The 17089-nt window shown below is 39.3% G+C and overlaps 1 protein-coding gene across 1 annotated transcript in view; it reads left to right on the top strand.

Annotated features, from left to right (window-relative positions):
* Positions 1 to 8822: 8822 nt before the first annotated feature.
* The window catches only part of IL15 (interleukin 15), a 26016-nt gene continuing 17749 nt past the window's right edge, over positions 8823 to 17089 (top strand). Inside the window, exons 1-2 of the mRNA XM_026042641.1 lie at positions 8823 to 8837; positions 15147 to 15270. Of these exons, the coding sequence (XP_025898426.1) occupies positions 15178 to 15270 (93 nt within the window). The 5' untranslated portion in view covers positions 8823 to 8837; positions 15147 to 15177. The remainder of the gene's footprint in view (positions 8838 to 15146; positions 15271 to 17089) is intronic.

Below are 17089 nucleotides of genomic sequence, written 5' to 3'. Positions count from 1 at the left end.
TGTTGCTAGCTGAGAGGAAGATACTAGGTCTGAGGCTGTATTACAGATGCAAAGAACACAACACACACATGAAGGACCAGTGACACCGATGCAAATGGACTATTAGAACGAGCATCAATCATAGACAACTCACCTAAACACGAATGGCCAGGCTCCTTATTTGGAGAGGAAAATATGGGGAGGAGAGCGAGTAAATAACAGAGTCCTTAATAACACTTCTAGTCCAAGACTGCATTAGTACTCTGCCATCAATCCCTGAACTACGGTTTTGCTGGCATGGAAGTGTGCTGCTCCTGAGCAGAGTTTATGAAGAATGGAGTTGCCTCCTCATGGCAGCAGTGCTGATCTTCAAAATATGGGTCCACATGAGCATGAAGGTCTAAATTTGCCTTGGAAAGGAAAAACCGCTGGTGGGGACCAGTGCTGTTAAGAGTTGAGTTTCCTATTTAATGTGATCAGGCCTTCAGCAATCACTGCAATAAAAYAGAAAAAAAAATAATGGAAATAGAAATACAGTGTGGACAAGCACAGGAAGGCAGCTCTCCTCCTCCCCAGAGGAGGAAGTGGTTATTTTGAAACGCCTAAATCAACTGTATCRTATGTATGTAAAGAAATGGCATGAYGTTCCAAGAAGTGTCAACTCTGGAGTTAAGACTTCCTTTCTCTCAGGAATTAGGCAGTAGCCACTTCCAGTCCCCAGGCAGCCTTGTGAATGCCACCAGCTTTCACCCTTTTTCCGAGAAATGGGCAAATTAGCAAAGAACATMATTTTAAGCAAAGTCTCCTATTGCAGCTCAAGCAGAGCACAGTGGATTTTACGCAAAGACAGTCAGTATAGGCTTATGCAACTAATGTAGGTGATTGTGAAAACAGGCCTCCAAGACCTTGTARATTAAGCTTCTAAGAGCTTTTACCATCAATAAAATTTCAAACCACAATMTTCTTAATGCCTTTATGCAAAGAATTAGCCCTTCCTTTTTACCACAGATTAAATAATCTGCTACTCCTTTGGGAGTGCCAAAAGTGTTAGGTTTTAGCTTCTACTGATAAGCATATGAGATTAGATTAGCAATAGATTTGATACATGATAAAAGAAGTAAAACATGCCATTTTATGTACTGGCTGCATGTAGYATAAATCTAGAAAATTATGGAGTTACAATCAGTATGAATACAAGGAAAGGTTTGCAAGAAAGTCTAATATCAGCAGAACTCAAACCCATCCCTCTCCTAAAAGACATTCTAGAGATGGGAAACTAGCTATACCGAGAGCTCCACAGAAGTAGATTCCTTTGATAAATCCAGTTAGTGTCACTTTGGAAGGAATTATGCAGTAAAATGAGTAAATGAAGATACGTTGCCGGTAATCTCAGTATCCAGAAAGTCAGAAGAAGCATTACAATTCTGCACATCTAAGATTTAGGAGAGGTTTTGTTGCCCTCTCCTGTGATGTCAAGTCCATTATTCTGGAATATACCTACAGAGACTATGTTTACAGGCCTTACATGCTGACTGCTTTGCATCTGCATTACATCAGATGCTTATGCTTACACASTAGCTTCTCAAACAAAAATCTTTTTGAGGCAATGCATATTCACAAGTGTAGCCTTGGTTTGTTTGTTAACAATAATAAGGCCACACATCAATACCTCATGATTGTGAAGGAGCGAGGCATGTGCTGCTAGTTGTGGCTCTCACTACAGACTTGTTAACCAATTCTTGTCTTTASTTTTAAAGCATCAACATGGTTCTGGTGAAAAAAAATTCTTCTCTATATTGATAAAAATGTGAATTCAAAAATCAAGTTCTTAAATTACTGTTAATTTACAACACACACACCAACATATTGCAACAAAATCTAGAATAGGTTTTTTTGGGGATTGCCTTCTCCAGGGCAGAAATTCTCTATCTATGAATTTTAGATTTCTATTTTTCTGGATGCTACTGCTTGGACTTCATCACATATGACAAAGCAGTGTATGTCCAGGGTCCACAGATACACAGAATTTATGTTATGAATCTCATCTCTTCAATAATGTCTTTTACAAATGGTTTATTTTTCCACATTTCCGTCTTGCAAAAATTGCCATCAACTGTTGAGACACCACCATCCTTTATTTTAATGCATGGAAACTTTGTTCCAACCATACTGACTGAAGTCTTTAGCTTATTTGTCTGTTTTTCCAGTAAAATATGTTGCAACATCAGCAATATAGAAGGACTGCTGTTGTTTTATTGTTTGCTAAAATGTGGCCAGGAAATCAGGAAATCCTTTTTTTTTTTTTTTTTTTTTTTTTTTCTACATTTTAAGCAATCTCTAGCAGAGTACAAATCTACTAAATAACAAGAAGTGAAAGTCTTAAGTAAGTCGGGGTAGCTAGACATCCTCATCCTAAGAAACACTGAAATTTTCACACAGATAAAAATCACTTCATACATATCTCGTCTCTAGAAACCAAGGACCCTTTCATATTTTTCTTTGTGAATGAGCTTGGCTCTAGAAACATGCTTCAGCACGGGAACAGCATCACCTTCCCCAATCTCTGCTGGTCCCTTTGCTCCACAGGCCAGTGGCTGAATTAGCACGTCAACCCCATACTGCACCAAGGTCCCACATGGAAACTTCACCTGAATGGCTTGCGTAGCTAACAGGGTTCATTGTCATGACACTAGAAAGCCTTTCTATACATACCTAGTCTTCTGTCTTCTGCTGTTTTAAGGATACATGATGTACATGCAGATAACTACACCTCAGCAGGGGAAAGAGGAGGTTTGGAAATACCCTCTACACTTCTGTTGCTACATGGTGCTGTACAATTCCTGCAATGAAATTCAGTGACTTTGGCTAGACAGTTAGGAGGCAGTGGACAGAAGAACTTAGAATAAGCTGTGAGGAGTTAAAAATGGGGAATCTATTCTTGTGCACATTGAACACTTCCGTGTCCCATGGAGTCCCAGTGAAACATTGGTATTTTATTCAGAGGGAGCTGCTACTTCTGAGTAACAGATACCCTAGAGAAATGGAAGAAATAATGGAGGGAAAACTTGCTGGTCTAAGAATAATAAGCTATCATAAAATCCCTGGACCAAAATAACAAATGTCCAACTATTGACAGTAAATTTCAAAACACTATCTTTTCATGAGCTGATCAAACTTCTGAATACTCTTGGTGCATTCATTTCTTCAGTACATAGTATGCCATTAAGATCCCCTTTAAAAAAGCACATGGATATTTTTCATGCAAAGGGGACAGCATCATGTTGTGAGAGCTTACTATTGCATGAGTGTGCCACAACATGTGCAAAGGCTCTACATATACCTTTCCGGTTAACACATTCCTGCATTTGAGAAGATCTCTGATTTTTAAGCTAAACTATTTGGAAAAGCCCTTATCTTGCTTTTGAGTAAACACACAGTCTCTTAACTTTCCAATATCTTATATGTTCTATCTATATGGTAGCTAAATATCTTATTTGCTTCATTTATATAGAAATTATCTTCAACTGAAGGACTTCTACAGTTCTCATAAATGGTATAAGCGTTAAGGAGACACAAGGCATTATAGTAGAATCATTCTGATTTTTTAATTCATTAGCCTAGAATTTCTGTTCAGAACACTTTAGAATTGCTTAGCTAATTAAAAATATGACATCTGTCTTCATGTCATGTTCAAAATTTAAAATGGGAGGACTGAGAGCTATGAATCCTGTCTGAAGCATGTGAAGTGCAGTCAGATAGTTAAACTCTAGATAAGGTCTACTGAAGCCTAACAGCTAAACTCTAGCTGTTAACCAGCTAGAATCTCTGTTCACACACTTTAGAAAGCAGCAGACAGGCCAAGGCTCCAGCACCTAACTTTAAAAAAGCGCTGGAAAATTAGTTCTATCTGGGAGCTAAAGCAAGTATTAGATTCCTAGCAGTTTTGTGGGCTTGGCCTGTAGTTCTGTACATGGGTGAGCACCGTATCCACAGTGCCTGCCAGGAATCTGTGGGGCTACTCCACTTCGCTTAGTTTAAAAGGAAATGGCACCAATATAAACAGAGAGCACTGCCATGGCGAAGCCATGCCTCCGGACTGCTGTTTTACACTGTGCTAAGACACAGCCCAGAAATCAATCACGTCAGCTAGCTTTTTATTCATATTTTTATTTTATTTAGTGTAAGACCTGCTGTATCATGACAAGTCACTTTTTATATATCCTGTTTAAGAAGGAGCAATTCTTAACTTTGCCAAGGTTTTAGACTGAAATACTGCAAATAGTGTGTCTAAATAGGCTAGTGCTTATTCACCAGGTCTGTTAAACAAAATATATGTAATCAAATGCTCCTTACACAAATCCAGCTAACAGGCCGAAGCTTCACTGTGTACTTCTCTGATAACTTTCTGCACAAATTGAGATACTCAATCCTACTCTTTTTTTTTCAAGCATTAAATGCTCTTCCCTTTGTTTTGATTTTGCTAGCTTAGCAAAGGATACATTTTTACTTGGATATACTATCTCCTTAAATAGGAATAGCTCATGTTAAATGGCTAGTTGATTATTATAACATTGATTATTATAGCATTAATTATAACATATAACAAATTATAACATGCYAGAAATATTGTGTGTGCTTCTGAAAGGCAGAATATTAATGTCTCTCCAGATGTGTCTAGAAATTAAATAGCATTCATAAGATGCTTTAAGTTTTTAATAACCAATCTGAAGAGTCTATAATTTAGGACACGTTATAATTTAATATGACAAGAGAGACAGACTATCTAAAACACTCTACCAATCATGAAGCAGGAACTGCTAGATTTTCAGAAGGCACACATTCCCAGCTGGTAACATGGTTAGTATATTTTGCATGTTCTAAAACAGCAGTAGAACTGCCATACAGTTATTTCAGACTTGCATATTGGTTTATGCATTGTTTTGCAGMTAGTTTAGGACAGCTTGCAAATTCAATTATCATTTGCTGAAGATTGTAGCTTATAGAAATGCACTATCCTAGAAAATACCAAACAGAGTTACGTGAGTACCTTCTCATACAAGATCGCCAGCGTTCCTCAAAAGCAAGGCACTCCATGACTTGCCACGAGCAGGAGTATCCAACCTCTCAAGCCTTGTCCTTGTCCAGGCGGGCCCAATAACCCCAGCTTTTGGCATTCAGTATTGAAGGATGCCAGGGAGATTTGTCAGAAGAAGAGGCTGCTTCTCCCCAAGTTACCTCCACCAGCTGCCACCCTGGGAGTGAGGTGAGCACAAGTCGTACCTGTTAATTGGCTCTTCACTGCCATTTTTTCACCCAGCAAAATAAACCAACRGTTCTTCCTTTTCTATATTCAGTAATTCATGGCATTGAGAATGGAGAGTGTAGTAGTTCACTCTGCAGAGAACTTCTTGAGTAGAGCAGGAATACTATAAAAAATAAACACACTTCTGATGGCAGAGACAATATTCAAATTGCAAATACCGTCTTATGCATCTGTCAGCACATTTGATTCCACATACGTTAAAAAATCTACAATTTTGTTTAGAATGATCCATATCCTCATGCTTTTTCTTGTAGGGAACTCTTGTAGGACTTCTGAAGGTGTCTTATCACAGAAGGCTTCCATCTCAAAGACAGTTTTTGAGAAGAGCTAATATTCAGTACATGAGAAAAGAATAGCCTAGAGTTATCTTCAGCCATTTAAAATTTTTCAAAAGAAAGCCAGGTCTGCGTAATCTGAGAACCYTGCTGAGGTGATCTGCTTTTGCAAGACTTGCTTTTTTCAGGACTGCCTKCAGAACACAGGGCACTTCTGTATAACCACACACACCACACTGCTCTAGATGAGCCTTCTTCCCTCCCTCCTTCTCCCTTTTTTCTCACTGTAGTAACAGCTGGGGYGCCATTCTGCTCCCTCAGTGCTTAGTGCCAGAACAAACACCAATTTTAGAGAAATTCATTTCATGGACTAGAGGCAAATATTTAGGAGTACAACAAAATCAAACCTGCTGTTGCCTGTAGTGTAGCCACACAATTTGGGTGACGTTGTTTCCAGTCAGAATGCTCATGTTTGAATTTTCAGCTATTTTTTTCTTATTTTCACAATTACATTCATAGATCTATTTTCACTGTTTGCACGTTTTAAGTTATTCATGTTATTCAATTATAACACTAAATTACAATTTAGTAGCTCATTAGTGAGAGTAATTGCCAATATCTTGCCAGTCTGTGTCCACTATAAATGAGAATTGCATAAATTAGAGATATTTTGCTCACAGCAGTGTGTGAGAATAATTTATGCTATAAATAAACACCTTGTAATGGCTAGTAGTGTTCAGATGACTATAAAATGTCCCCTGTGTAATTAGTAAGCACATTTTTGTGTAATTAAGAAAATGAATGAAAATTGAACGTTTAGGGAGTGCAGGTGGTACTGCAACCCTTTCAGAACATAATACATACTGACACCTGCATCATTTTCATATACAACTACTGTATAATGAACAGTTTAGGAACAGTTACTAAATTAAGCTAGAAAAAGTAAATTTTAACTTCAGAAATGCTTGCAAAACATAGTCTTTAAGAAAAGTAAAGCCAAAGAGATAGTCAAAAATATAAAAAGAGAAAAAAATACATACATAGTGTTTCCATTTTGCAAGGTTCAAAGAAAAATGTCCTGGAAGTGATTTTTAAAAATATTAAAATTAGTTATTTTTCCCTCTTTTCCCACAAAATATAATAGAATTTACATAAACCTAATGCTTTTTTTGCTTTTTATTTTTTGTTGTTCATATAGTTTTCCTATCTGAGAACATTCTGACATGCTTTAGTTTAACAAAGATAAAAAACTAAAAAGCAGTCTTTCAGTTTTAAACACTGACAAAACGTGGCAGACTAGAATCTAAAGTTCAAACAGACATATATGCACACATCTACTTGAAAGTATTTATCGTCAATCTTGGAAAAAGCCACAAAAAGCTGAAGAAAGCGTTTATGACTATTCTTGTTTTACAAGAAGCTTCTTTAATTACAAGACAGCCGATAGATAAATACGTTCCTTCAGCACAGATATTCATCGAGGCTGATATTTTTCCTGCAGTGCCCGTACACTGTTCTACTTGCAGTTCCATATTTTGTCACTGCAAGAATTCCAGCTATAAGTCATCAAGTGCTAATTCTGTACTTTTAGTTTCTCTTTCAAGTCTTGCTCACAGCTGCATTGGCTGCCAGTTCTGACAGTCTCATTCTTTTAAAGAAACACTAACTTTATCTCTTGAGACACACTAGAGGTGTGCAGAGCTTTTCCTTTGGAGACACAGGTACAGAGTATGTGCAAGAGCCACATGGAGCATGACAGTGAATTCTGCATTTATGCCTCCACTTAAATGGTTGCAACGTTCTTTGCAGTGGTTGTGAATCAGAACCACATCCTGCACAAGAGCTAAGSAAGGACCCCACATCTCACCTGAGCACCTTCTCTGCAGACAGGTAAGTGAATTCACCATGCAGCCTTCTGAACTTAGACGGTGAATGCCATTGCTCTATTTGATCTAACTGCTTTTTAAGACAAGGAACTCCTATTTTTTTTTTCTAATTCTTGATTTTGTTTGTACTAGAGTATCTCAGCCTAGAGAACCAACTAGCATTGTTCCCCAGGTTTTCAAAGGGCTATTTCTCTGAGAAACAGGAAGGAAATGCACAACTCTAGGAGACGCTCATCTGTTCTTTAACCRGATATGGTCACTGCTGAAATCCTCTTACCCTCTGTAGCCACAGAATATCCTTACCACCTCACAGAGAATGACAAATACACAGAGAATAATAACCATACTCAAATAATGAACAAGAGGACAAAAAGATGACACAGATAAGAGATGCCATATTTACAGTTGCCTCTGAACTGCATCACATGATGATGACTGAAGCCTATGAACACTCCTAAGGAGCTGCTGAGCTTAATCTTCTGGCCACTAATTTAACTTAAGTTCAAGGTAGGAAGGTTTCTTGTTGTGAGGTGTCAAAAATTAGAGCTGCCATGTCCAGCATATATCATACACACGAAATCCACACTTACCTTATGGCTAAAATCCATGATGCTTGATTTCAGTGCAATCTGCAAGGTACTGGTTTCAGCTCCTTTATAAGCATATAGTTCCCCTGTCATTTGTGCTCATACCACCTCTGTGCCCTGTCACCCTGCAGCAAGCTAGAAGCCACCCTCTTCATGGAATCTCTTTTCTTCCCTGCCTGTCATTTTTAATGGTCCTGCTCCTTCTTCTTCACGTTGCCTCAAAAGGCAACTTCTTCTCAGGTAGCAATTGAATACAATCCGGGCTTCATAGAACCAGAGGAATTACAGCATGAAGTATCATTATTTGCTTGCAAAGTAAACAACTCTTAGGACCTTTGGCTGGCAAGACTCACCGTAGTTATGTAGGGGCGGGGACTGGCTAGACGCACAGACACACACTGTGCACTGCCTTCCATTTAGGAAATGGTAAGAGGCAGCGTGCATAAAAGTGTCTGCTCCAGACTACAAGCTGCAATGGCAGCTGCCTGTAGTGCTTTTCCATCCCTGTTTCTAGCCTTCCTTCTCTGCAGGAGTCATACGCCTTTCCCCACCTTGTTTTTCCGCAAGTTTGAAAACTGTACAGAAAGAGAAGGGGACTCCCTCCCCTCTGCTATTTGTGGTAAGAGTAATTTTCACAGTGTATTAGGTGCAGATGTAGCCCGTAGTTATTATATAACAACTGAAAGTAAAAGAGAAAGGAGGAGGGGGAGGAGCATATGCTACTGTCACTGGTAAAAAAATCATCCTAACTTCTGTGTCAGCTTGCTACACAGCTTTTCCGAGAATTGTGAGTATTTTTAACATCTTCTTGCTTTTCTTTCTTGTTTTCTTTGAAAAGATGAAATAATTTATATTACTTAGCTTCCAATTATTTTAAAATTGTCTGCTAAGATTTGCTTTAAGCATAAAGGTTAGTAGTTTAATAGTTTTAATATATAACCTTCCACGTGGCACCTGTTTTGCTCTTCCCACTACATAAGATGCATCAACCAATATGTGAAATTGGTGTTAGCCACTGAAAATTCATTACTGTTTTCTAAGAATTGCACAAAACGAGAAAATAAATTGCTGTGAGCCCACCTAGCATAGCAAAGACATAGACAAAAGGCTGGGAGAAAAGTTATGAGCCATCTTAAGGTATATACTTGAAAGAACAGTTCATTGCAGAAAGGTAACTCAAAATCTGCAGACAGATCTTACTGGAATGGGGGATACACCTACACAGCAGCTGATAGAGAAGTATTAACTGGTCAGTAAACTAACTTAGCAACTGCATTTATGTTTTTGCTGTTAAAAAACACACCATTTTCAATACGGTATATTGCTATCAAATACCTTCCGAACAGCTAGGAAGCAAATGATGTGTGGGAGAGGAAATTATGAAGAATTATATTGCTAAGACCTGCAAAGTTGCCTCAGTATCTATAAATAGGAAACTGCCTTTATGGTGTGCAAACCCTAACTGTGTGATACCCTGTATGCAGCAGGTATATTTATGCTTCTTGTTAATAAATTGGTACTGCAAAAGTGTAAACATGACTTTGAGATTCCTGACATCATTCCTACAATGTGTTTTGCTCTACCTTCCAAATAGTCAGTAGCATGGCAATTACTTTGCCCACTAAATATATGTTTATTTCTCTTAACAGCTCTCAATTTGTTTGTCACGTGCTAGATAGATAGCCATCACTTAGTTATTTTTTCTTGAAGGAGATACTTAATTATAGTTTATTATAGACAAATGTTCTTTTTTTTTTATATAGATATGGCAATGGAGGAATCACATTTATTCTTTGTAAGTTTGCTAAGCTGTTCTAAACTTAAAGGAATATGTAGATTTTATAGCCTGTCACAGTCATTTTAGCTCTGCAAACTTTAATAGTAACATTCAGCCTTGTCAGTTCTTCAGCGGATAACCTAATGGCTTTTAGGAATGTTTTTAATTTTCCAAGAAATACATTACAAAAAGTCAAATTAATTCTGAGGCATCTAAGACCTTCACTGAATACAAATAGGAGACAGAGATGCATGCTGATGTGGAGCAGCTGGGCAGGTAGCATGAGTAACATAATGCTACATCTGTTCTGAACAGTGAAGAGTTTCTTATTTTAAGTAGTAGTCAGCTAAAATCAACATCTTCCAAGCTGCGACTGGTGGCAGGTTTGACACAAACTTTGACATATCACCTGCAGTGTTCTCTCGGCCAAATGTTTTCCTTCTCTTGGTTCAGGGATTTGAGCTTTATACAGCTGGCATGGCAAGGAGGAGAAGAATCCAGAACAGCCCCTCTACATGACATATTTTCCATCAGAATGATGCATTTCATATTGTAAAGGAAATCACTATTCTGCAGGGAGAGGCCAGTACTGTGCACAAGTTGTGGGGAGCTGGGCAAGCACTGCAGCCCACTCTCATCTTGGGATGTCAGCTGTTTGAACAGTTATTTCCACGGGGCAAATCCAAGGAGGGTAAGGCACAATTACTTTTATTCTTAATATAAGGTTAGCTTTCAATTGTTGCATGTCTTTATTGCAAGATCTCAAAATAGTTTATTTTAGCCATTATTATTTATATTTTGTATATATTATTTAACTATATTTAAGAATATATTATTTATTATTTACAATTTACTGAGTTACTAGTATGATTTCTGCAGGTTCCTTCATATGCAACAATGTTCCATCTATCAATCTTTTAGAACAGACTGGAATTATATTTAGGAGCACTGTAAATTCTGAGTCCTCTCATCTTGATTAGACACACCTAAAAGACATATGATMTACTATCTAGAACAATATGTCAATTTAACAAGTTGCTTAATGAGAGCTTATTGCCAGTGCAGTAGATGCATCACAGTGATGATGGAAACAACACTTCCAACATGACAGGGACTTGGTACAAACAGAAATGCTGTTACAAATCTAGAYAGATCTCTTGGTGCTCCACACACAAGCCTTAGTGGACTGTATGCAACTGAGGGTTACCCAGAGAAATGTGTATGAAGCAACAGCTTATTTTTTTTTACAAGCAGTTCCCAAATTCAGAGACAGCATTTCTTCTCTCTCAGCCTAAATTTCTGATTCCTATTCCACAGATCTCGATAGCATGGGAGTTCATTCCAGAAATAAATGCTATACTCACAAACAAGCTGCAAGATCTGTTCCTACAAGAGACTGAACTTTGGTAGATAGATCCTCTCAACAGGATTTGTGTCCTGCCTTTCTAAGTAGAAGTTCAAAGGACTGTTTCAGGTTCCCTGTACCTAAACACACATATTAATACCCTTTCATAAACAAAAGGACTTTCAATACCATATTATTAGTCCCAGAACAACTTACTTTTTCACCCTTTTGTCAAAAAACAATGAACTTCAGCCTCTTGCGCCCATCTCTAAAGTTCCTGGGTACTGAATTCTCTTCTGCTCTTGCTGGGCCAGGTCATTTCCAAAACTGATGCTATAAGCCCAGGCTCACTGTAAATCTGAAAAACACAGGAAAAATCTTTTTCTTAGTAGGAAGAYATAATTTCATCCAAGCTCTCTAAACTGTATCAATGCAGCTGAGATCTCACTGGCTAGGGCTTACTGCCACCTTTAACATATTTTTTTTATTAGTCTCTGAGTTACTGCATGGTTTATGCTAGGATTTCCTCTATGCCGTTTAGCTGATTAGGTCTCTAGGGCCTGTTCTCCACGGTCCATCAGGATTTATGGAGAGATGGTGCTAGAATTGTGCATCATGATGACAAGGCAGTTGTTGTACCTTTCCATCTTCCAGATAATCTGCACTCAATATAATACTGAATAATCAGGAAACTTTTTTTTTTTTTTTTGCTAAGAAATTAGTAAAVAGCAGCAGAAATATTTGGAAACCAGTCATCTGCCAGAAGATAACTTTCTACATAATTAAATAGTTTTTCTTAACAAGAGTTTTGCCAGAAAATGATTTTCTATATAATTCAATAGTGGTTCTTAGCAAGAATTTATAAACAGCATGTAGCAAGATATATGTATGATTTCAAGCAGTCTTATAATGCTTTATGCTACAACAGATGTGGTAAGATTTTAATGGCAATATAAGGTTATTACTTAGAGATTGATACAATCATGGCTACAATTTACAGTTTAATAGTTTAACAATTAATTTTAGTGGCAATGCTCAAGAACTGTTTAAGAGTGGCTGTTTTCCCCCCGCCCCGTAATGAGAAATTGCATTTAGAAGTCTACAGATGTGTAGTGAAAGTTGAAACCATGGCAATTTAAAATCTTTGAATATTACCAAAGCTGTTAAACCAACTTGTCCCTGAGTAGTGTTTATCATATGTTTAAGGGCGCTTTTTTATAAATAAAGATAAAAATGAAGTGAATTTACAGGATGTAATTTATTTTTGAAGAGAGGGATCATATTCTGAATAGCCAATAAAACATAGTTCCCATTTTACCCTCCTTTGTCTGCAGTCTTTGCCAGAAGGTTGAGAACATCATGTACTCAGTATTTTTCTTCCCTAGAGGTTAAGCAATAAATCAGGATGGAGATTTTTTCTCCCTGTGGACAAAGRATTTTATCTCATTGAAGATATCATGACACCATACCCCCAAAGTCCTGTATGTGCAGACAGAAAATATGCTCATATGGAAATTGAGATAATGGCTGATCTTGCAAACAACTGGCCCAGTATAACAGCCATTTTATGTAAAGGAATAAACCAAGAACAGAGTTTCCTTCCACATACCTCAAATTAACTGTTAATATGTTGTTCACTACTGTTAAAATATCAGTTCTCTTTCCAACACAATGGGAAATTAGGAATGAACTCAATAATCTCATTTGATGCAGCACAGCTAATTATGAGTTGTGSCACCTGTACCAGTGGTATCTTCTTCTATGTCCATGCAGTGACAAAGGGTCATTGACTGTCTTCCTGAAAAAGAAAGTGGGAGCCTTGCCTGCCCTTTAAGGACCAGGGGATATTGCAGGAACATGGAAAACAATGCTGCCTGAAATCTGAAAGCTACCACATGTTGCTGTAATCAATCTGCTTATAAGACAAGGTGGTATCAGCATAAAGAGATCCACTCAAAAAAACACTAATTATATCTGCTTGTATTATCCATATGGGCTCTTTTCTAAGTAGCCACAATCTGAATGTCATATTAGACTATTTTAAAACAAGGAAACAATAGACATCTGCACACCTGTGACAACTGAGATCTTGTAATGTGTGCTAACGAGGAAAGCAGTCACAGGAAACTTTTACCAAGTAGCCTACTGTAGCCTGTGGTGGAAAGGAAGAGATGCCTTGTTTCCTTTCCAGGATAGTTTAATGAAGATATAGTTGCTAGGTTCTGCTTCTCGACAGGTGAAGTGGTATTTCACATTCCTGAGGCTAATTTGTCCTGCTAGAGCAAATGTGATTTCTTGTACTTGGGACAGCTCTGTGCGGCATCCATCACTGCTGCACAGCAGCAGGATAGGAAGGAAAAGCTCCATTTGAAAGCTGAGGTGGAATTACATTCTTTGGTGTGCTCAACATTGGGATTCCAGGTGTCCAGCTGGCTCTGTGATATCAAAACTGGACACTGGGGATGGCCTAAGTCAGATAGAAGGGTGCTGTGTGGTTGCTCATTGCTCATTGCTTCTTGGACATGAATTAGTTCTTTTTCTCAGCTGTGCAGACTTTAATGCAGCTTACTGTCCACTTTTAAGTCCTTTTTTTTGCAAGGCTTCTACCCCATCAATTAGCCTCCAGGCTGTAYTGCTGCACGTGCTTATTTCATCTCAGATGCAGAACTTCGCTTTTGTCTTTTTTGAATGTCATTTGGTTCCTGTCCAGGACAGCTCACATGAACAGCAGACCTGCTCTCCAGCACACCAACTGCTTCCTCCAGTGGAAATCTACCTACCTACCAAAACCTACAAAGGTTTTGTATCACCTCTGAACTTAATGAGGGTCCATCCTGTTTCACTGATTACTCATGACTGTCCAGATGTTAAGCAGTACCGGCTTCAGTACCAGGCCGTAAGCACCTAGAAGCACCGTAAGCTCTAGAAATCTGCTGGAATCTTTGTGCTCTCCTTGTTGATCACCCATCACATGTCAGGGTAGTTTAGGTTCTCCATGAGGACCAGACCTGTCATCCAGAGGAGACTTCTTCCATTTGTATACACAGATGACTTCATACATTTCCTATTAATCAAGCAGCTATTAGCAGACACTCACCCCTATGTTCCTCTTGTTGGGCTCCCCCTGTTCCTGACCATAAGCTTTCAGCAGGTCTGGCACCAACTGTGTAGTACAGGCACTCTGTCCTCCTTGTCTTCTCTGCTTGTCTTCCCTTAAGAGCCTTTTGTCAATCCACCGCAGCGCCCCAGGGATGAGAACCACCCCACCACATCTCTCTCTCAGCAGYGGGGCCATAGCTCTGTGGCTCTGTGTGTTTCTGCATGTCCTCATGTCTCCCAAGGCTGCCTGCAGTGCAAGCAAACAGGCACTTCAGGTGGGCCYGTGGCCACCTGATATTGGGCCCACGGCCACGAATATATCCTATTTATTCTCCTCTAACTTATTTCATAAGTCACAGGAAGGCAAAAGTAAAATTGCATATCTGTGCTCTACTGTGTGTACACAGAGGGCAATGTTTAAATGTAATGTCATACTAAATTCAATGTCATGCTGTGTTGTGGTAACTAGAGGATTGTTTCTTCCCAGAACACAGAGTTATCCTGGTGGTAATAACATTAGCAGTTCCCTTAGACCTTGGATACYCTTCCCTTAGAACTTGGCTACCACCCCTTTTCTAGCCGTCAGAGAAAGTCACAAAACAAATTGGTGACAACACAGACTTTCCAGGGGACCTCTTCCACCCATCCCAAATGTACTGCAGCTGTCAAAGTTGACAGAGTAAGGTTTCTGGCGTGCAGTAGCTAAACAAACCCTTCTCAAAAAGTCTTGTGGTTTTTCTCATCCATTTAGATTTGAACTGTTGCAAGAACAAATTGTGAAATTCTAGCAACTTTGTTTTGGAAGCTCTTAAACAGTTGGGCTTAGAGGCATGTAGAACTTTATTACAATATAAAACATACTCTTCCACCACCAGGTCCCACAAGGCACATCCTAATCCAGAGTCTATGCTTCTGAGTAATGTACTCACAGACAGCATGCCGAGGATGGTACAGCCACAACGAAACTCTGCTAGAGCATGGAGCAGGCTGGAAAATCAAGTAAGTGCCATTTCAACAGCATGAAATTTTATGAAGGCTCAGCAAAGTTTAAATGTTACTTTTATGGCCCAAAAAGTATACTGTATGATAAAGTAAATTTAAGGATTGCAAACATTTTGAGTATTTTAGGTGAGATCACTAGTTTCTTAAAGMTTTCTCCTGTGCCTTTTTCTACTTACTTTGACGTTCACTTACACTAGAATTACACAGTAAATGGCCTTAGGTCTGGGGGGGKTTTTTTGTACATTTGTGTTTTTCACAGTTTAGCTGTGGCATATCAAGCTGTGACATACCTTTGCTCTTGCCTGGATGGAATGGACATCTGTAGTTGACCCTGTGTGCTATTTTTCAGGCCATAACCCTCCCGCAAGGGTGTTTAAGGCAGGAGGAAAATCCTGGAGGTGCCCTATTGCTGCAGTTCTCTTCACAGTTGGCCAACACCTTTTCTGGATAATTTTGCTGCTGGTGTCCCCAGGACGCAACACGTGCAGAGACGCAGCATGGGTACACTGCACAGCCCTGCATGCAGCTTGCCTCCAGGAAGGCCAGCCCATCCTTGCCCTTCACCAGGCAGGCCCATTCCCTGAGCAATGGGCACCTCTCCATGAGRAACCACTGGCAGCCTGAAGTAGGATTCTCCCAATTCCCAAAATTGCCTGTCCCTCAGCAAGAGAGCTGCCAGCGTGGTGCACTGCCTTGTTGGGAAGCCTGTCCCACTGCCCTGGGACAGAGCCATACCCCACTGGYGGCTCCAGCGGGGGGTCCTGGGGCCAGCTGACACACAAGTCTCCCAGTTAGGGTTGCAAGGTGACTGAGACAAGCTTCTCAACCAGCCACACAAGCCACCGCTGGACACCAGCCAACACCTGCACCTGCATATGCCATCTCTGCTGAGGGGCTTTGAGGCAGGCAGCTCTGCCCTCACAGCCCCGTTCCTCCAGGCTTGCCCCACCCACATGCTGCACTGATGCCTAAATTCTCTGCAAGGAAAGAAATGCCAAGTATCAGAGTCTTCATGYTTGTTATGGCAGTTTAGATGAGGTAGACTTTTCTTAAATATGAACTTTGATCATTTTCCTGTGTACCTCAAAGCCTCTTTAATTCAAAATGTATAATTGCTCATACCTGAAACTATAGCTCATCTTTTCACTGGTGTACCAAGGATGTTGTTTTCCCAGAAGCCAAAAGAACTGATCAGCGCAAAACTGATAGTTAATCACTGACCCCTCAGTAGCTTCATATGACTTTTCTGAAGTTTCCAGAGTGAAATGAGAGCACAGAGTGATTACATGAACAACAGAAAGAAACAAAGCCCTCAGGATTTTGAAGAAAAATTTGAAACTCAAATCCCACCTCTGTGGTCCATGGGGATTTGGGAAGACCCGAACAGCAAGCAGACACTTTATGGAACATGTGAAGAATGTAGCTTAGCTAGATCACACACCCAAATTTTGTTCTTAGATGTCTCAGATTAATCGCCTCTCTCCACCCTTCAAAGATATATAAATAATTACAAGGCTAAATTTTAAAATTATTTCAATGTTGATTGACTGGTACTTATTGTACCTGCAATTTTACCACTTCTTTATCATTTTTATTGTATTAAGTTGCACTACTAGAACAGTAAAAGTCATTATCAGATTCATCAAAACCAAATGACTTGATAAAATGCTATAACATTAGTGCGTCTCAGGCTAGAAATGTTACAGGGAGAAGTTCCCAAGTTCACAGATTCACAGAATATTTAAGGTTGGAAGGGACCTCTACAGATCATCTAGTCCAACCTTCCTGCTCAAGCAGGCACACCTACCGCATGTGG

This window comes from Nothoprocta perdicaria, unplaced genomic scaffold (assembly GCF_003342845.1).
Source record: "Nothoprocta perdicaria isolate Ctin4 unplaced genomic scaffold, notPer1 scaffold_31, whole genome shotgun sequence".
NCBI lineage: Eukaryota > Metazoa > Chordata > Aves > Tinamiformes > Tinamidae > Nothoprocta > Nothoprocta perdicaria.
This window is presented reverse-complemented; position numbering and strand designations above follow the sequence as displayed.